General features: G+C 40.1%; 1 protein-coding gene across 1 annotated transcript in view; it reads left to right on the plus strand.

The window, feature by feature from the left end:
- Nucleotides 1-21,761, plus strand: part of ZMIZ1 (zinc finger MIZ-type containing 1) — a 155,850-nt gene that overhangs the window by 121,788 nt on the left and 12,301 nt on the right. Inside the window, exons 5-17 of the mRNA XM_086616467.1 lie at nucleotides 781-895; nucleotides 3,078-3,295; nucleotides 4,708-4,906; nucleotides 5,909-6,199; nucleotides 8,337-8,519; nucleotides 10,752-10,926; nucleotides 12,199-12,385; nucleotides 15,745-15,955; nucleotides 17,160-17,265; nucleotides 17,817-17,977; nucleotides 18,304-18,371; nucleotides 20,249-20,317; nucleotides 20,817-21,064. Of these exons, the coding sequence (XP_086472593.1) occupies nucleotides 781-895; nucleotides 3,078-3,295; nucleotides 4,708-4,906; nucleotides 5,909-6,199; nucleotides 8,337-8,519; nucleotides 10,752-10,926; nucleotides 12,199-12,385; nucleotides 15,745-15,955; nucleotides 17,160-17,265; nucleotides 17,817-17,977; nucleotides 18,304-18,371; nucleotides 20,249-20,317; nucleotides 20,817-21,064 (2,231 nt within the window). The remainder of the gene's footprint in view (nucleotides 1-780; nucleotides 896-3,077; nucleotides 3,296-4,707; nucleotides 4,907-5,908; nucleotides 6,200-8,336; nucleotides 8,520-10,751; nucleotides 10,927-12,198; nucleotides 12,386-15,744; nucleotides 15,956-17,159; nucleotides 17,266-17,816; nucleotides 17,978-18,303; nucleotides 18,372-20,248; nucleotides 20,318-20,816; nucleotides 21,065-21,761) is intronic.

The raw sequence follows: 21,761 nt of genomic DNA on the forward strand, positions 1-21,761 counted from the left end.
TTATGGGATTAATAGTTACTTTCACTGTATTTAACGTATTTCATTAATTACACTAGACGCGTACCTATCCTGTGTTCATTTTGAAACCACCAATGCTTTTGTATGAAAAGAACCGTAAGACATGTTTGCTTGTAGCTGTGGACAAGGATAATGGAAAAACCCAATCCTCTCATCCACATGTTTATCTGAAAGATGTGTTGTGTATCTGCAGTTGATTTTCTAGAATGCTGATTAGCTAATACTGATTTTGGCATGCAGCTTATCCATCTTGTGGGAGAACACTATCTGAATTTCAATTTACTTTTCAAAATGATGGTGAACTGCTATTCCTTTAAAGGCTTTTCTGGCCTTTTGGGGACCCAGTGCAGACAGTGGAGCTGCAGTCTGGTCTCAAAATCTAATTGAATTGATATGAGGCAGCTGAAGCAGTGATTGTTGAAGAGCTTGAGATGGATTGCAAAAAATAAGTGTTTATGAGCAACTTGCTTAGTGTCCTTGTTTAAAACTCTGTCCCTGAGTTTATTTTTTTCATTGGTAACAGACCTTTGTGGTGAAAGCTCATTGCTTCAGTATAGTTAAGGAATTCATTAGTTCTGTGTGGTTTTGATATGATCTCATTGCTGTTAAAGAAACTTTATGCCTCTGAGAGTACTAGGCTAATAGTGGAAAGAGGAGTGGGGAGTTAAGGTAATGTCAAGTGTTAATCCCTTCGTCGTTGCCAGCACCTTGCCGCTGTTCAAACTTCCAAAATCTCACTCTCCTAAACATTTGTTTTTGCAGTGATGGGTCTTTCCCTTATGATTCTGTTCCCTGGCAGCAAAATACCAATCAGCCTCCAGGCTCTTTATCAGTGGTCACCACAGTATGGGGTGTGACTAACACCTCTCAAAGCCAGGTAAGCTTTGTTTTTATGCTCCCTCCCCTCCAGATACAAGTTTTCACTGTTTGCAAAATTGAAAGTTTTTTGGAAAATCCTCTTGGGATTGATAACAGTGTCTGTGTTCTCTTTATTGTACATGGTGCATGTTTTTTCCAATCATGTCCTCTTTGGTGGAATCAGAAAGGGGGTGTCTGAGAGCTTGAGTCAGTAACTCCTTTAGCTGTATGCAAATGCCAAGCTTGGGTTTAGCACATATTTTGCACTGTATGGTTTCAAAACTAAAAGCATGATTTTGGGGTAATCCCAAACCTCTTGGGAATTTCAGATTGAATTTGAAGAGTTGCTTTATTAAAAGTAAAAATTCTAGCTAGATTCACCCAATGACAGTTTTTGTTGATTTTACCTGGGCTTGTGTTGTACTTGCCGTCTGGTGAAATCCAGTGCCACGTCTACCCCCTTGCTGAGGTGCTAACTACCAGCCGTGGACTGTGCTCTTTTCAACCTTGCCTGTTAATACTGCCTTACTTGACAAAAATATCTCAATATGCATTGGAGCAAAAGCATGAGCTCCTCACTTCCAGGTGAGAGCCGTGCTTACTTGATTTGCATTTGGTTACCTCTCCTTTTCTTCTGCAATGTATATTGAATTATGCTGTACAAAAAGAAGCAGCTTTAATGAAGGATAATTATTTGTGATAGTGTGCTCCCCAAGGGATGTGGTGCAAATCAAGCTCTCAGTCTATCCTTTTCTTACTCCATAGATGAAGTGCTCTAAACACATCACCATCTTTATTGAGTGCAAATGGTATATAAATCTAACCTGTCTTTTCTACCTTTTTCAAATCAAGTGACATTAGATCCCATACAAAATTTTCTGGTTTAATTTTGGTCAGAAATTTAAAATTGTAGTGGATTGAGCTATTTGAAAAAGAAATTATTCAGGGGCCAAGTCATATAGATACTCATGGCAGTGGTGGTAAAATCTTTCTTCAAAAAAATAGAGAGAGGAAACAGTTACAGGATCTATAACATCATTTATTATTGCTGATTTCTTCTGAACACCTTAAAAGCAAAGGTATCCCATCTGGGAGAGGAACACCTGAGTAAACACGTTGGCCAGAAAATGGAAATACAGTTTTTTGTGGAAATCTTTCACGCTTAAAAAGGCAAAAGGAAAGAAAGAAAAAAAAAAAGATGATTCAATAACAACACTGTAATGTTACTTGAACTCTTCATGATGCTTCAGAAGAATGTGCAATAAATGAAAAAAAGGGCTTTGATAAAAAGAAGAAAATGCTTCTTCAAAATCACTACAAGGGAAGAGTGAAACTCTGGAACATGAAGCTTGGTTGTAGCTGTTCAGAGCAGATTGAAATGAATGACAAGAGTTTCCCATAAGTCTTCATGCTCCCTGAGGCAAAGGAACCAGATGGGCTCACTGATTCCCTTTCACAAATTCCCAAAGCTGATGACTTGGTCTTCTGCAAAAATCATGACCACTACATTTCTTCCCAAGTAGGAGACAGATTTCTGTGCAGGTGATCCATGAACAGCCATACTTACATCTCAATGGGAATCATAGCAATTTTTGTTCAACTGAAAAAAAAAAAAAAGCTTCAAACAAGCAAACCAAGTCTTTTTAAAAACAAAACAGAGAAATCTCCTAAGAAGCAATAAAAACAACTGACGGACTTTTGAACACTCTAGAGAGAGTTAGATTCAAGAACAGGTTAAGCCACTGGAATATATTCTTTCACAGTTTTTGCATCTGTAGCACCCTTTGCAGTATGCCAGTGGGACTGGGTATTTGCAAGTTATTTCAAAGTCCTACATCAAAAAAAAAAAAACCAACACCCAAAAAAACATACACTTTCTCTTAATTGAATGAATTTGTCACCTATAGAGTATGGATCTAGCTGGTTCTTATCATAACTTTTTTCATAAGCGTGTTAGTTTGGGTTCCATCTAGCTAAAAATCTCTTGTGAAGGATAATTAGAGATCAGAAACTCTTGTTTTTTGGAAACAACAAAAGGACAAATCACCAGGAGTGTGCCCCTAGACACTAACAAGGTGTATGCTCATTAGAGTTCAGAGTACGGGGTGGTTATATTTTAATTTATCAATTGCAGCAAATAAACTTAATTTGCTTGATGTTGTTCAAGTTACAGCCCCTCATTCTCATGTTTCTACTCACAGGTGCTGGGAAATCCAATGGCAAATGCTAACAACCCTATGAACCCAGCAGGAAATCCGATGGCTTCTGGGATGACTACCAGCAACCCTGGAATCAATTCCCCTCAGTTTGCTGGACAGCAGCAACAATTTTCAGCCAAGGCAGGCTCCACTCAGCCATACATACAGCAGGGCATGTACGGGCGACCCAATTATCCTGGAAGTGGAGGCTTTGGTGGCAGGTAAGATTTACTTGTGTGAGGTGGAAAATGGCTGTAAATAGTTGATGAAACTTGTTTTAGTGACCTGGCAGAGATGTCATGGGCTTATATATGAAGTCTCAGTAGCTATTTTATGCTGGTTAACTGAAGTGCACACTGCTTTTACAGCTTCAGAAATCAGCTACCCAAACTGCAATGAAATTCATCACAGTAAATGGAAATGACTTAGGTCAATCAATTAGCTCTAATAAACCCCCAAAATAAAGTTTTAATTAAGAGAGATTGTTAAACAGGCCACAGGCTTAGGAATGATTAACATTTAATAAGGCCAGGATGTGAAAGGTATTGATGGTATAATTTCTACGTGCGGATGGAGGAATAAGCTTGAGTATCAGGTAAAGTAGGTTCCTATGCAGTGGGTATTTTCTGCCCAAAGACTTACTCCACAGCAGGAATTTGAAAAGAATTGGGATTGAAGATGCTTGTTGAGAGATGGTCACGCTGTGTATTTATTTCAGGGAAGTAAATGCTGCGTTAGTGAAATAAACCAAAACTAATAGCCTGGGCTTTGTTACATTTTGACTTTCTGTGTCTATGGTTTGTAAACAAGGGTGGTAAGTGCACTTAACTGAAACCATTACTTATGGTCCCTCTGCAAAGCCTGCTGAAAAGGTTGTTAGCATAGTCAGTCTAGTGTGAAGAATATAAGCCTGGGACTCAGGGAACTTACCTCTCCTTTCGTCTCTGCCGCTGATCTACTGGGTGACCTTGAAGAAGACACAAAGTTTCTTTAGCTTTGTATTAACATCTATAGAATGGGCACAGTGTACTGGCCCATATTTATAAAGATAGTTGATGTCTTGGAGTGGGAAAGGCGTGGTTTAGCTTAATTTATCTTATGATCAATTGGAAAGCTGAATAGGAACTGCAAAATAGATTGCATGGGATCCAGTAGGGCTGATTGCATTTAGTCTCTCCTGGCCTTTCTGCTAAGGTTCAGGAAGGAATGCTTTTACAACGTCGGGAACACTTGGCATAATTTACCACTGAGGCAGATGAACGTGCTGCAGTGGAGGAAGCTCTCTGTTCATGCTGCTGAGCAACCTGCCCTTATGCTGTTGGGAAACGGAGCATGCATTAACTTTCAGGATATCAGTTCAACTTTGCAGTAAGCTACAGAGCTGCAAAGCAGTTCACTGCCCCTGAAACAGCTGACGGTGGCGCCTTGCAATCCTGGCGGCAGCCTTGTGACTGTCACACCTGAGAAACACTTGTATCTCGTGTACACACCTAGTTCCCTGTCCTGCTGGCTTTCATTGGGCATTGATACGTGGATTTGGAACAGTTCCAGATGAAGATCACACCAATGTCCAAAACAAAATCCACCAGGCACATCTTAATTCTCTTTTTCTTTCTTTCTTCTCTTCCGTTAGTTACCCTGGAGGCCCAAACACCCCTGCAGGAATGGGGATTCCCCCGCACACGAGGCCGCCAGCTGATTTCACCCAGCCAGCTGCAGCCGCCGCTGCCGCTGCAGTTGCAGCTGCAGCTGCCACAGCAACAGCTACAGCCACAGCCACCGTGGCAGCCCTTCAGGAAACGCAGAATAAGGACATGAACCAGTACGGACCGGTAAGAGAGTAACCCTTATGTCTTCATACTTACCTGATCTGGACCATCACAGGGAATTGGACTATCCTCCTTGCCTCCCCTCTTTATTAGGGTGCCTACTCTATTTTTTTTCTTATGCATGAGCATGGTTATAAACACAAGAAACTGCGGGAATGTGTGTATGTAGGTATGAGTCCGTCTCACGCGTTTTTCCCAGCAAATCTTGCCTACCTGTATTTTGTGGTTTGGAGATTACCCCTTAAAAAAATTGAAGATTACCCGAAGTTATGGCTGAATCTGACGTGTTACACTGTTGCTGCCTTTGCCAGCCCTGTGAACCTCTAAATTGGAGCACCTAGTGAAAAGTTCTAGAATCTTGGAATAGGTTTTATACCACTTGGGTGATTGTTTATTTTGCCAACTACAGTTGGTTGTGGGTTTTTTTTTTCCCCTTCAAACAAGGAAACAACAGTGAAAAAGAGATTTGCTTTTTAATAATGTTGTCTACGAGAACAGCTATGCAAAACATGCGTTTCTGGTGATCCATAGTCTCCAGCATGTCATGACTTCGTATAATAATTTTTTCTTAAAATAAACAAGAGTGTGATCAATTCAAGTTTTTTTCCTCCTTGGCTTTTTTACCTCTCTGAGTTTTGAGGTATATGAGCCCATATGCCAGGTGATGTAAAGAAGCACAGTGTCTTAGAAATTGTAGTGTTGTGCTGTGTTTACACAGCCAGCTTCCTAATCTGTTGCCTTACAGTAACAGACTAGCCAATTTAAACCATTTAAATGCTCACCTTAGGCTTATATCTGCCTTTCGCTTATACCTTCTACAATTTCAATTGAATTTTTATTACGAATAACAACACTGCCCATCAAATGCTGGAGAAAATTGAAGGAAAATGCGACATAAATCCTCCCCTTCTTCCCTCCCCTGAAAGCATGTTCAGCTCCCTCCTCCCATTTTAAATGCATGTCGCATTTTATTCTTTTTTTTTTTTTCTTCTTCTTCCGTTGAAGGTTTGTTCCTCTTTCCAGATGGGTCCAACTCAGGCTTACAACAACCAGTTTATGAACCAGCCTGGTCCTCGCGGCCCTGCATCTATGCCAGGCAACATGAACCCAGCAAGCATGGGAGCAGGAATGACGCCTTCCAGCATGAGTGGGCCACCCATGGGCATGAACCAGCCTCGGCCTCCTGGAATGAGTCCCTTCAGCACCCATGGGCAGCGGATGCCTCAGCAAGCCTACCCAGGCCCACGCCCCCAGTCTTTGCCTATACAGGGCATAAAGAGACCGTACCCAGGAGAGGTAATAAAATAAATTATATTTTGCATACAATGTTATTTTTACTGAAAGTTGCGACATGCTGGGTAATGTACGGCATGCATTGTTGTAAGATAGGTGCATCTTTGTTCCAGCATCAGTGGGAATACTGCCGTTAAAATACAAGCAGCAGCAGCTCTTCCTTTTTAGCTTCTAAAGTATTCAGGTTGGCTTTTGCTATGTTAGTCAAGATGGCAGTCATTAAAATGAAGAAAGGCCCAAAACCAGCTGAGCCCTCAAAATGTCACTTTGAGATTCTCATGCTAGGTGGTGAATTCATAGACCTTAAGCAGACTTCCCTCACAGGAGTGGATTTATTTAACGTGACAACTTAAAAGAGATGTTTGAAGGTGAAATACTTCACTTGAGCCCAATATGTATGTGATCTCCATTTTCTTGGATGATTTTATTGTTCTAAAGAAATACAGGGCATATGTTGTATAAACACCAATAGTAATAACATTTATTTTAAAGACCAAGTGCTTTCCAAACTTCTTGAGGCTTGATTTTCATAGGCACTGAGATGAATATAAATCATGTTGAACTCAAATCCCTCTGTGTCAGCATTTATCTAATATAAAGTTTATTTGGAGTGTGGTATTTCTGTCTAAGTTCCCATGCTGTTAAATGAGATCTGAGGGGCTTTGTAGACAAAATTACATTGCTATTGACTTGTATTATGACCTTGGAGAAAACACGTAGGGTCGAAATTTTAAAGAAACTTAGACAACCAAAGATGTAGACAGACAAAATTTTGGATTTAAAAAAGTACCAATGCATTTTACTATTCAGATTGGTGTGAATCGGGCAGTAGATACTTTTGAGACTCCCACCAACTCTTTCTCAGCATCTATATGCACCTAAATGTCTTTACAAATCTAGCCACCAGTTACCAGCTTGAGGTAATTTCCCAGTGAAATTCTGTATTAAACTGAGACTGCAACTCCATGTGTAGAGCTTTGAATACTATGATATTACCCTAACTATGATAATGGTAGTAAGAGTTTATAGAAAACATACAGCAAAGAGTACCATGGCATGCAGAAGCTATGTTTCTTTCCTGATATGCAAACTATTGGTTTTTTGAATTAAAAAAAAAATCAAATAAAAAAAGTTACGTGCTTTTGCAGAGTTGCTTCTCTGGGAAGGTTTTTCACTCTGTAAATACTGCCGCTTACTCTACAATTGAGTTAAGAAAACGCAGAATGTGGCTTGTTCAGATATTTTTTATCTTCAGATTTCATATTTTAAGCAAGACTGTTAATCTCTTTTTGCTGCTTCAGAAGCAGGTTTTTCGTTGTAAGTGAATATGATCATGTTCCCAAGAAGTCAATACTAAACAATGCCCTAAATGTTATATGCTTGCTGGTCTAGAATTCAGCAGATCCTCTAGATTCTGTTTGCTTGTTGGTGAAAGCTTCATTTATGGAAACTTGTTATTAATCAGTTAATTTTTTGAATTGACATTTTATTCCATTTAAAGTTCCAATTTTCATGACTTCAATTCTGAAACTGCGGTACAGTACTAGCTAGCACTAGCAAGGTGTTTATGACTAATAACAGCTTCTCTTTAGTTGTTAGGGTATTGCTAAACACTCTAGCACAGGGCCAGCGTAGCAGTTGTGATGAGAAGACAGACATGGGCAATACAGCTTCTGTTCTCTGCCCATTCCAGGATTATTTTTTTTTTTTAGTGTTACTTTTTCTTTTTTTGTTACTTTTTCATTCTCCATCTGGAAAAGGAGCCCTAGGGATGGGGCTGGTAGCACTTGCAAAAACACAGAGATTTTGTGAACATTGCGTCTGGTTGTAGTTCTGGTTTCTTCAAACACGGTGCGCTTTAACAGCGCTGCAAGGCTGAGTGTATGTGTGTGTTAAACGTTACATGATTATTCTTGTCCCACTTGGGTTTGTGGGACTTTTATGCTTTTGAGCGAGTATTCACCTCAAGCCATCAGGGCCCTGGTGTAGATAGGAGTGGCACTAAGTTGAGGAGTATTCGCCTGGAGGGTTTGTTGGGTTTTTATTTGATTCCGCTTCTGAATGTATGCTAATAATCAGTTCAAGACAGCTGCTTGCATGAAACAGATGTTTGTCTTCTTTCGTCTCTGTCATGAAATAGCCGAATTACGGAAACCAGCAGTATGGACCAAATAGCCAGTTTCCAAACCAGCCTGGTCAGTACCCCACTCCCAACCCTCCAAGGCCCCTTACATCTCCCAGCTATCCTGGACAGAGGATGCCAAGCCAGCAAAACACAGGACAGTACCCTCCTCCAACAGTCAACATGGGGCAGTATTACAAGGTAAGAATTTTTAGATTATCTTGTTGCACTCTGATAGACATTTATGAATGATGTCACATTAATGGCTTAATAGATACTGCTTTTATGTAATCAAAGGAAAGGGAGAAAAAAGCATAGTGTTTTCACTGATGTTTTGGATATCACAGAATCAAGTCAATCAGCCAAGTTGCATTGTAACTTCAGAGCAGTTCATAAAGAAAATTGAAGCTTGTTATAGGCTTTTACAAGAAAGTGTTGGTTTCACTTTAAAAGTAGATGTAAAAAGAAGTACCTAGTGTGATTCAGGTGTAATATTTTCACCTATTCATGGCATCCTGCAAAAATACAACTTTGGAAATTTGTAATAAACAAGTTCCACATTGCAGCATCCCAATTTCAGACCTACAGTGGTCACTGTTGGATTAAGCCAACCCAAGCTTAAAAGCTGTTCCAGCTGTACGATTCATCTTTAAACTGAAGTTTGCATGACTTTCTCCAACCTCTCCCACCCCTTTTCTCCTCCTTTTCCCTCTATATTGCTTCTTTTGGGCAAGAATTGGAATTTTTTAAATGTTGCCTAAAATCTATTTTATGGATACATCTTGAGCAGTTTGTATTGTCTAAACTGAGTTTGTACTGAGAGCCTGCTGAAGTTTGACATCTTTGAAGTTTGCACAAAAGTGATTTTTTGCACACAGGTACTCCAGTGAGTATGAAAATGGGGACGACCATCGATGGTCTGACCTGCTCTTAAAGCAGTAGCTGTTGAAGCCTCTGGGCTACATTCTGATTTTGAATGGTGTGATTCACACAGAACACACCATTGAAGAGAAGGCGGGGGGGGGGAAACATTACTATAAAGCATCTGTTTGTTGCAACCAAGCTGTCCACTGTGGTACCCAAAGGAATGCCTGTTGTATCACGGCAGTTTTTGCAGTACACTACCAAGAAGAACACGAGGAGGAGACAGATTCTCAACTACTGTAATTCCAGTGCAGTCACTTGTGCTAAAATAACAGCAGAAGATCTCTGCGAAGTTTTTAAGTGACAAGTTTTTTTTTTTAATACATTTTACATGTGCTTATTTTAGTTAGGGTTTAAGTTTTTTGTTTACAGCATAATTCTAACAGGGAATCTATGGTCTTTCCAATGCATCCTCTGTTTTATATTCAAATATCAACTGTTTTGGAAACTGTTAGAAAATAAGAGACCTTGTTAAGAAGGGAGATTATCCTGGCCAGGGGAAAAATTCCAATTTGCCACAAGACCTAAACCTTTGGATTGTATTGATTGTGGATATAGTAACTGTATGTGTTAAAGAAAAAAGCAAAGATGGTTGGAAATGTAAATGCTTAAGATTTTAGAATGCAGCTCTCACGTACTCTAAGAGTATCCTAGGCTAGTGGAATCAGATTTGAAGTCCTGATGCTTTGGATGTCTGTAAAGATTTTAATCTTCTGACACTGTCATGTGTATGTGCTTACAATACACGAGCTGTTACAATAGAGTGCCGTGCAATTGCAGTTTTGTTTAATGTCGGCTTCCTTCACATCATCAGTAGTGGTTTATTGTTAACTGCAACCATCTCCTTAATTACAAGAAAAAAAAACAGTGATGTTTTAATACTATAGCTACTATTTTTACTTAGCTATCCTTTTTCTCTGTTTGTCTTGTTCAGCGGCAAACTAAGGACAGAAGCAAATTATAGGTACACAGAATAAAAGACATCCTCTGATCCCCAGAGCTTTCATTCTGAGTAGATGAGTTGGACAAGGGTGGAAGAAAGGATAGATGGAAGTAAAAGGGACACAGACATTCTAGTGGCATGTCTTCGGATTTTGTTTTTCATGTAGGCTTTTGTGTATTGGGGCTATTTTGGGAGGAAGCCAAAGAGATACAAAGGGCTGGGTGGGTTGGGGTGGGGTGATGTGGAAAAACTGAAGTGAATGACTGGTTGGTTTTGGAAAGAGAGTGTTCAGAGGAATGTGATAAACCTCTTGGCAGCCTTGCTTGTATCTGGTCATTGCCTGAATTGAGCTGGCTGGTCTGCTAGTTTCAGTTCCTGCTTTGCTCTCCTAGTCTGCCTCTTCCTCGAAGGCCTGATGGGACATCGTGGTTTCTTGTCCTTCCGGAGACAGAAGGGGCCTCCCTGCCTTTTTTGTAGTCTTCGATGTTTGATAGCAGTGCAGTTCACAAAGCTTATTATTCATATTTTCAGACTGCAGTAACAATGTGATGTTATTTATTTTCTAGCCATCAAGGCCTGTACCTGTGGCAAATTACCCTCATTCACCTGTTCCAGGAAACCCCACGCCACCTATGACTCCAGGGAGCAATATTCCTCCATACCTGTCACCCAACCAGGATGTCAAACCACCATTCCCACCTGACATTAAACCAAATATCAATGCTTTACCACCGCCTCCAAGTGAGTAGCAAACAGAATGCCCCCACAGTCATTTATTGTCCCTCCGTTCTCTGCCACATACGTTTCAGAGTCTGGAAACAAGCTCTGATTGTTGCTCTGGGAGAGGCTTGGATTGCTAAGTTGTGGTAGGTGACGTGCACAGTGCAAGCTCAGGAGAGCCAGTGGACAGGAAAGAGAAGGATTGCTATCCCCTCCTAAATAGAGTATTGGAAAAGTTCTTCCAGGTTAAACCTATAAAGATTTTACTCCTGAAGTATTCCTTTGATGCACTTCTCAAGGATAAAAGAGTTATGTGTGCTTGGTAGGCTTGTTTATTGTACGAACTTTAATTGTGGTCTGTTTTGTTCAAGGGCAAAGCCATTCATTGAACATCACTGCAGAATAGTGAAAAATGTGAATATTTATAGTGGTGTCTCTATTGTGATCCATACACGCTTCTTAAGAATTTTCAGTAGTATGCCAAAAATTGATATATGTTCCTTTCAAAGCCACTCAACGTCACAGCTACATTTGGCTGAGAGCAGGACAGGAATAACAAGAGCTCTCTGACTGTATACTAGCACAAGATGTTTAAGATTTTGAAGTGACTGATGAGCAATAGGAGGTATCATTTACTAGGGAACTGGGAGAACCTTGATGTTTTCTGTAAAATAACTGCTGCTGCATTAGCACTTTGCAACTAGTGTTTGGAGCTCAGGATAGCTGAAAAATGAAGAATAAAGTAGTCTGCAGTACTATTTGGGCAAGAACACAGCATTTAAAGGCATTTGTACTTCATAGATTAGCTATAAATTACCACAAAACCTTGTGCTATGAGATTAGATAGTAATTGAATACCGGTGTCTTTGGTCATTGGATAGTTTCAGCTGATGACACTGTTGAAACTAACTGGGTAATGTTGAACCCAGTTCAAAGCAGGGAAAATAAGCATTGTCAGTTTGCCATAATTAAGAGATTTGTTGTCAGCCTTCTGCCACCAGAGTAAGCCTGGACACAGAACCTATCCAGTGATAAAAATCAGGAATTCTTGCCATGCCTGATTTCTGTTTGTGGCTGAAATGCTAAAGTTCTAATGCTAAGTGTGGGAGAATGGAAGACTTTGGTTTGCCATCACTATCAGTTTGAGACCTGTCACTTGTACCAGTTAGATGACGTAGTTGGTTGTGATTTTCTTTTTTGTGTGCCTGAACCTGCTAAGTTAGACCCAGTAGCAGATCACTGTGCCATTTGTTACTCTCCTGTATAAATATACACATTGTTATCGCACTGCAGATGCTAAAGGGAAAGTTCACGCTTTCTCTCCCTCTTCGATCCCAGCCAACCACAATGATGAACTGCGTCTGACGTTTCCCGTGAGAGATGGTGTTGTGCTGGAGCCCTTCCGGCTGGAACACAACCTGGCCGTCAGTAACCATGTCTTTCACTTACGGCCAACTGTTCATCAGACACTGATGTGGAGGTAAGCTCAGCCTTTCTGCGAGGAAGTCTTGCACCCAGTGATGGAGAAGTGGCAGGCCAGCCAGATGAACTTTGTTTAGGTTTGCCATGAATTTCACTTCAAAAATTGTGGCCTAGATAGGAAAAACGCCCTTTAAACTTACAGATACTCTCACCTGTCACTTTCTGGAGACGTATCCTAAAATGCTTCCTGATCTGTGTTGCATCTCTTTGCTGATAGCACACAGCATGCAGTGTCAGAAAAATCACTGCAACTGTTCATCCTTTCTGCTCTGGATGGAACAGGTGTGGAATGTGCAGAACTCACACCAGCACAAACTTTCATTTGAGGGACTCTGAGTCCTAGGTGCTTTCTTGCCTGTGAAATGTTAGTTGCAGGAGTAACTATGCGGGGCTGTTACAGTTTATGCTTAAATGGTGCAGAGTATCTGATACTTAAAAATAACACACTAATGAAGGACCTGATTTAGAGGCTTGATAAAATCATTTGGAAAAACGAGTGCTTAAATCCTCCAAACTTTAGAAACTAACTTCCTAAATTCCCCCTCTCCTATGACTCCAAAAGTAAGGACAGGTCAGAAATGATGGAGCGTAGCCTTCCATGTACCATGTACAAAGGCTTCTGGTTTTCGCTTACAGAGTACTACTTCTCAGCACAGAGGAACAGTTCTCCTAGGTGGTACTTTCCTGCATTTAATGGAGATCTGCATAAGTGATTCTGGATTATGTCCTGATTCTACCACACTCGTGGAGGGCTTTAGATCAAACAAAAATCAGAGCCTTAATTTTTTTTATTTGTATGTTTTCAAGTACGATGAAATAATTTGTCGTCTTGTTCTGTTTTTCTCAGAAAGTATCTCAGTGTTTATTGTGTGTGCTGATGACATTGTTTGAGCCTGTTTCTGTGCACTGTAGAGGCTATATGGTTGCTCAGAATCTTGTATGGAGGTTGTTTCACAGATGCAGCAGCTGAGATGGTAAAATGCAGCATCTTAAGCATGTTTTCCGGGATGCCTGTCTCACTTTCAATTTCTTCCTGGGCCTGGGCCACATACCCTCCCTTAATGGGAGTGACAACTTGTAGCTTCAGCTTTTTTCCCTATGAGGATCATCTTCTCATTCACCAGAATCCACTTGAGCTTTCTGTTTTCATGGTGTGGAAGGTGTGAGGCGGGCAGAGAGGTCCACTCAGTTCTCTGCTCCAAGGACGGATTTTGGCTCTAAAGCTGAGGCCCGAAGTGGGATGCAGGAGTCCCTGCTGCCTCAGTGCCCCCTTACCCCGAGGTGGCCTGGATGTTGGAAGGGAGGGAGATTGCAGGCAGACCATGTCCAATAATTAACACCTAACTCTGAGGTCAGTTACTGCTTACTTGCATTTCATTATTGTGGAGTACTTGCAGCAGAGGGAGTTTTGGCAGTTATTTGCCAGTTCTTATTAATAAGTAATCACTACTGGGGATTGTGCTGGCTCATTCAGTAGATTTATAGTGCTGCACTGAGGCATGAGGCTGTTTCTTAATATCTGTTCTTTCTTTCTTCCTTAGCTCACGAAACACATAGCCTTTATTTAAACTTGTTTTAATGAAGACTCATAGGTAAACTGTGTTCAGGTCTGCTGTTTTGAAAAGCTCGTTAATAGCGGGTAGAACGGATGGTCCTGTAATGAAGTCATTTCACATATAACTCAGGGCTGGATGGACTCCAGAAAAATGGAATTAGTCACATGTGTGGATGGATTTTGGTTTTATAGAGAATGGTGGAATCGAGCCAATTCTGAATATTTGTCTGCCAGTTAAAATATTCAGCAAAACCTCTCACGTGTACACACATAATGAATAGCAATGCAACTATTTTTCTCCCCACTGGGAACTTTTCATGATTACGAGAAGCAGAAAGGTTGAAGGCAGGGAAAATGTCTCCTTGAAGCAGGTTCAGTCTTAGCACTGCTCAGTCATTAATAGGGTCTTACGGTGGAGACACTGTGTGCTAAGAATGTGGGGGTCTCCTGAGCTCTGTCACAGCTCCGTGACATTCAGCAGGCCTGCTCAGAGTCCTCGGGAACACACTTAATCTTCTTGGGTTTTATATCAGAGGTACTAAGCCTTGCTTCCCTCTGAGTCTGGGTGACTGTGGTGCGTTCTCATGAGGTAAGAATCTCCAGGGGTCTTGCAGAGAGAGCTTTCAAAAAATTGGTAATAAAATATTGAAAAAACGCCTGGAAAGAATTCATGTAGATGGATTATGTTGAAAGGTCAGATAATTTGTATTCTATACCTTTTTTTTTAAAAAAACGTGGTTTTATCCAGTGCTAAATATTGATGTTTTGAAATCCAGAAAAGGTGATGTTAAGTCAGAATTGGAATCTCTGGTTTGGATAAGGAAACGGCAGTTAAGGTGGTGATCTCCTGAATGAGCTGTTCCTCACAGATCTTACAAAGATACCCTCCTTCAGGCAAGATGAAGAAATGAGCGCTTAGATTTTTGGGCATAAAGATAAACATTCAGCTGTCTCTTGCTGTCATGAACAGCAGAATCCTGACATTTCAGTTCAGTTCTCCATGTTCTTTTAAATTTCTTCTTCAAATTGCTCATTCCTAACGTAAGGTTAACATCCATCTATGAAACTGAAGTCATAGTCTTTACCCACTTAATTTGCTATTCAGTTAAACTCAGCCTCTTCCTTTTTTGGAGGTGTTATAAAACTCATTTTTGAGGAGCTAAATAGTGTATGGAAATTAGTATTGCAGAAGAGGGAGGAATTCATGCTCTGAAAGAAAGTCTAAATCGGGTAAATTTAATCCACAGCTGTAATAATTTGGAATCACCGAAACACAGTGGGTGAGATACAGGGTTCACTTTATCTTGATTGATTTACCTGTTCCAAGGCAGGATTAGCTGTACTTGCATTTTGTCTGACAAACATTCATTCAAATGCTCTTTTAAATGCTCTGAAGTAGTGAAGAATGCACAGTCTTCCAGCACAAACAAACCACTGCAGCGTATCACTTTCTTGTTCTCAGCTCTTAACACATAGGAAGGACCTACCTGATGTTAACATTTTTCTTTCTGCAGGATCACCTGTGGTCTAGTTTTTCAAAGCAGTTTAAGATGTTCCCTTGGAAAGTCCTTTATAAGTGTAAAATATTAAGAACAGCTTTGTGACATGCTTGCATCATTAATTCATCATGACTTGCTTCTGTTAAGGGCTTTCACGAAGAAAGTGTGTTGTTATATCCTTTACTGGCAATGATTCTAGAAAAATAATCTGATTGATAAAGAAAAAGCATTTCTAGCCTCAAAACGACCTCCCTCTGCAATGTGAAAGCAAAGTTAAAGGAAGATTTATTGGTTGTTGAACAGGTCTGACTTGGAATTACAGTTCAAGTGCTATCACCACGAAGACAGACAAATGAACACAAACTGGCCAGCTTCAGTCCAGGTCAGCGTTAATGCAACCCCACTTACCATCGAACGTGGCGACAACAAGACATCTCATAAACCTCTGCACCTAAAGCACGTCTGCCAGCCAGGAAGAAACACGATTCAAATTACAGTCACAGCATGTTGTTGTGTAAGTACACTGAGCTCACGGCTGCAGCTGCTGATGCTGAGTTTGCCATTTAGTACAGTTTGCAAATGTTGCCTTAGCTGAAAGAGCCTTACTCTCATTTTTTCCATGCGTGTTTCTGCGAAGGTGCTTGTTTAATGATGTTGACACAGTCAGAGTGCTAATATGGAAATTTTTGCTGCTGATTTATTGCAGAACATAGTGATGTCCTTCTGATGTCTCTGAGAAGGCTTGTGGTCCAGGAGAGGAAGGGAGTTTCATCTCTTAGCTATTTAGCGTGTGCCTGTGTAACAAGGCAGCTAAAGTATATTAATGTAGAAGTAGATTATTGTGATGCAGACTTTTGTCCAGTACTAATTTAATTTCCTTAGAGTATTAAACTGTGTTTAGTTTGACATGGGAACATCAACATCATAATCACTGGTGGTGGTGTTGATATTTCAAATACCTTTTCAGATTAAAAACTCATATTCTGTGATGCAGTCTAGACCACGCAACTTTCCCCTTTTCCATGATTTAGTTACTCTCAGGGATGAGTACTGTATTTTTAATGCAGACTGTTGCACACATACAGTCTGAGCTTTTGACTGTTAGGTTGTCACTGACAAGAAAGCAAGCTGCTGCCTCTCCCAAGGTCGCAGTGTGAGGCACTTTGACAAGAAGCCATCCACTCATTTTGCTTTACTTCGCAGTGATGTTTCTCCGCACAATGTCATTTATCTGGTGGCTAAGAGCAGGGGCAGCATCCTGTGAATCCACAACGAGCTCTGTGTTGGGGAAGAAGATTCAGTTGGTTCCAGACACATCATAGCAAATTGTTTTTGCAGCTTCCAACATAGTCTGAGGGCAGGCAGGTAGGCTAGAGTGTGTCAAAGAATCCAGGGTTTTAAAAATAAACCCTGATGTCAAAGATGAATATGTCAGCACTATGTATTCTGAATACTAAGGAGAGAGAAAATGCAGGAAATCTTTGCTTTTTTTAAAGCCTTTGTATTACATTATGCTTCTGGAGCATGGAACAACATACTGCACAGTGTGCAGAATATCCCTAAGGGAACACGTGCACAGCGGAGCAGAACCAAGTTTCAAATTTAACCATCAGGTTTTTACGGAAGCCATGTGCACAAGGCAAGAATGCAGCTCTGTTCAGTGGTGTATTTACCCTGTGTGGTTGCTTCTCTTGGTAACAAAATGTGTTTCCTTTCAGTCACACTTGTTCGTGTTGCAGTTAGTACACCGGCCATCAGTACGCTCCGTACTTCAAGGTCTACTAAAGAAACGCCTCCTCCCAGCAGAACATTGTATCACTAAGAGTGAGTTTTTATTTTGTGTGGGTGATGACTTTCCAGAATGACTATGTTAGACTGTGATAAGCTATTCCTACACAAGATTTACTTGCTTACTGAAAACCTTAAGCTGTACTTGTCAGGAATTTCCATAACAGCATGTGTGTACATTAAATCCTTGATATCCTCAAATGTTGTGGGCTATTTGAGTTGGGGTGACAAAGTACCAAGGACACAACTTTAGTTCCTAACAAGGACTCTCCGGTTCCAGGAGAATCTCTCTGGCTTTTCCTCCATATTTATTTTCGACTTACCTAAAAGCTCCATGTAGAAAGATTATTCTTTATTTAGGGCTGCTTTAAGTGCTTGTTTATTAGGTTTAGAGTATAGCTGATGCTCATGTGTGATGGTTTGTCTGTCCAGGAGAATGTTCTAAATTACACAGAATACACAATGTGGATAAATTGTCCATTAAATTGGCCCTTAAAGGTTGAAGTGTTGGTCTTTCAGATTTCTACATTAGAATTTACAGTACACTTGCGTTTTCTCACACATAGAAATACTTTCTTCCTAAACAGTAAAGAGGAACTTCAGTAGTGTAGCAGCTTCCTCTGGCAACGCAACACTAAATGGGGAAGATGGAGTAGAGCAAACTGCTATTAAAGTGTCTCTGAAGTGTCCAATCACATTCCGGCGAATTCAGCTTCCAGCAAGGGGTCATGATTGCAAGCATGTACAAGTGAGTAGATGCCAGTGGCCTGGCAGTATTCCCTCAGCCATGTGTTGTTACAGTATCTTTAGTTTGGTTATCGTATGAGAGAGCCTAATGAAATGGGATCTTTCTGTGTCTATCAATTTAAGTAATTAAAAATATATATATATGTTTAATGTAGAGGGAGATAGTAAGCTATTTGGTTTAGTTTTCAGTGCTAGTAGGCTTTTTTTCATGGCAGTTTTACTTTTGTCCAACTGATCTCAGTTAATACTGTTAATTCCCTTTATTTCCTCTTTTTTTTCTCTTTTTTTTTCCTTTTTTTTTTTTTTTTTTTTCCTTCTGATACCTAGTGCTTTGATCTGGAATCTTACTTGCAACTGAACTGTGAAAGAGGAACTTGGAGGTGTCCGGTATGCAAGTAAGTGCAACCATACTACATGAAATGCATTTGTACATGATTTGACCAAATTCAGATCATGTTTAAGATCATGGAGGGGAGAAAAGGAAGTGCTAGGTAATAAGGTGTATATATTGCATTTACCTAAGAGCATGAAGTCCAGTGAGAATTTTTGCACTTTTTCGTAAATTGAGGGAACACCCTGGCTTATTACGAATTTAAAAACAGATAATGAGGTATTTTCTCACAAAATACATAATCTGCAAGCTACCATTACAGGATATGAATGGGTTGTGTAGAGTTCAAAAGAAGCTCAAATATTTACATTGATAAGACAGATACCTACATAAACAAATGAACTGAGTTTGTCTTCTCCTAGATTATGAAGTATAAGTGACTACCAGACAACAACATGCCATGGCAAAAGAATGGATAGTCTATTCTAGAGTTGTTTTTGTGTAATTTTAATGTTGTAATGCCCAAATTATTGAACTTGAAATATATAGATACTTAAGTGTTTAGCATCCAGCTGAACACCGAGCAAGGATGCCAAATAGATGTCTCAGGTACTTTGCTTTGAGTCACATAGATATTCAGTTAATGGCAATGTTCAAGGAGAGGGGGAATTTTGGAGACTGCAGCATTTCCCAGTAATTAGGTAGGAAATGAAGTTGGATCTTCCAAGGTCAAAGTCAGCATCAAGTGCAAATTAAAGTGAGAGCAGAAAGCAGGAAGGATTCTGGTCCAGAATAAGGCTGATTTTAAAAAAGGTAAAAGATTTCCAAGGAGCAGGAATTTGGAGCGATCGCTTAAAGGAAAAGAGGCATAGCTTGGCATACTTTCAACCTTATGTTTTGACCAGACACCTGGTATACTGCAGAAGAAATAGAACAAAAAGCTTTGAAGTCATTACGGACTGCCCATTCTTCTGTTTTCACGGGGCAGAAAGAATTGCCAAAGGTCCACAGGCCAGTTCAGTGTCTGTAACCTGCTGTGCTCAGTCCACGGAGTTACAAGTTTGTTCCAGCCTCAGCTGAGGAGGGCTGGGACTCTTCAGCTCAAGGAGCTGTATCTCCAGTAGCTTGTACTTGATCTCTGCAAGTCTCCAGTTCAAACCCTGCTGTGCCAGCTGATGTTAGCTATAAACAGCAGTAGAGATTGTCCATTCTGTCTGCTTCTGTGGACATTGCAGGCTTGAGACACTCGCTTGTTTCACCGACTATCCATGATTAATTATGTATCCTAAAGTGCAGGTGTTTCTCTGAACTACCTCAATCTTTATTCTGAGTTAGATTAAAGATCTCACAAGAATTGGATGTCTTGCTTCTTAACTTATGTATTCATACATCCAGACCAAAATTTTTGTCCTGTTTCTCTGAGTAGGAGCACCTGCATTCAGTTCTAAGTGCCTACATAACTAAATAATTTCCACTTTTGTTTTGTTTCGTTCCCATCTGTGCTGATCTTAAGTAAAATAGCTATAAAACGTAGTTACTTTGAAGCTATGTTACTGTGTAGTTCAAAAAAAAAAGATCCAATTTGAAAAAAAAATAGGGCTAGCTGACGTTCACAGGAAAGATCTGCTATGTTTGAAAAGCCTTTAAATTTGCAATATATTTCACTAAAAAAAATAATTTAAAGGATGTGAACAGCTTGTGAACACACACAAGTAAATGTATCCTTATCTCATCTAGTTGATGTAGAATACTATTACCCTGGTAATGCAGATGTAGAACGCCCTTTGCCCCGAATCGTTCCTAAATCATGTGTTACAGATAGTGAGTTGGTGGATCCCAGTCTGCTGATTTCATCACTAACCTATCCTTCTTCCATCCCTCTTTTACACATGCATAGCGATATTCTAACGTGAGTTTTGGTTTTTTTTTTTTCCTTTCTAGTAAAACTGCTCTGCTGGAGGGCTTGGAAGTTGACCAGTACATGTGGGGTATTCTGAACGCTATACAAAAGTAAGTGAATTTATTCATTTCTGATATCCAAGACTAAGCGACTAAGAGATATGTTAATAAGTTCTGAGATAGTCACGCCAAAGTAGGTCTTAGTGGTTGAGCTTTAATATTGCATTTCATGGCTCCTCAGTGAAGCTAGTGATACAGTGAATCAGTTTCTATCTACTTAATAGAGCTTGTTTGGCAACCTCACCAATGAAGCAGAGGGAAGAGTGAGAATGGAGCATTAAATGCTTTCTCATATTTACAAGGAGTCTCTCTGATTCACATGTGGCAGACCATATAGATGCTTTTGGATTTCATTGTGTGGATAAATACAGAAATATGCTCTCACAGTTGCCTTTTTTAAACTTGCTTTCGGCACAAACTTGAAGAATGAAAGATCTTGAGGTTGAATTATACGGAAGCATTTCAGAACATTTGTTACCGTGTAGATTCTTATGGAAATTTCAGCAGAATTGATTAAAAAAAAAAATCAAATTTTCACATTATTTTACAGCTCAGAGTTTGAAGAAGTTACCATTGATCCAACTTGCAGTTGGAGGCCGGTCCCTATAAAGTCAGATATTCACATCAAAGATGACCCAGATGGCATTCCCTCAAAAAGATTTAAGACCATGAGTCCAAGCCAGATGATCATGCCAAACGTAATGGAGATGATTGCAGCTTTGGGTCCTGGCCCGTCACCTTACCCATCCCTACCCCCTCCTCCAGGAGGCAACAACTCCACTGAATATGGTAACCAAGGTTAGTTTTACAGCTTTTTGCACCCAGGTGGTCACTCTAGAAGTCAGTGGTTTGGTCAGCTTTGTGATTCAGGTATGTCAGCAAATCTTTGAGATGCATAAGAAAAGCAAATTATATGGCTGCATCAGTCTTTTCATTTAAGATTCATCTGTTTAGAGGAAAACATATTTTAGTAAGGAAGTTGGTACTTGTCATATTTATTGCCATGCAGCCCTCCCTGAATCAACAAACATTGTATGTTACCTCATATGTTCATGACTTGCCACAATATACATCTTTCCTCACTTTTTTCTGTCCGTTTTCCTTCTGTTCCACTCATGTTCAAGTGAAGGCTGCTAGTGCTACAGAATTTACAAAGCAGAGAGCCTCACCCATTAACCCTGCTGCTTGGGCCACCGGCTTTAACTCGTGGCTGGGCAGGTGACATTTGGTAGGCCACCCAGAAAGTGAAAGACTTTAAAAGAGCTTTAACTGCTATGCAAACACCTTTGCATTAGAAAATTACTTTTGAGTTCCTCTACCCATTTGCTGCCAGATTGAGAAACAGAGAACTAAATACAGGCAGTGGAGATACATTTTCAAATGACTGGTATGTTGTGAATAACTCAATTATAGTGACAATTCTGAAAATATGAGACCAGAGACTGTTTTTTTTGCAAGTAATATGATATGACTCAGTTCAGCTCTGGGAAAAGAC

Source organism: Tauraco erythrolophus, chromosome 9 (genome assembly GCF_009769465.1).
Source record: "Tauraco erythrolophus isolate bTauEry1 chromosome 9, bTauEry1.pri, whole genome shotgun sequence".
Taxonomy (NCBI): Eukaryota; Metazoa; Chordata; class Aves; order Musophagiformes; family Musophagidae; genus Tauraco; species Tauraco erythrolophus.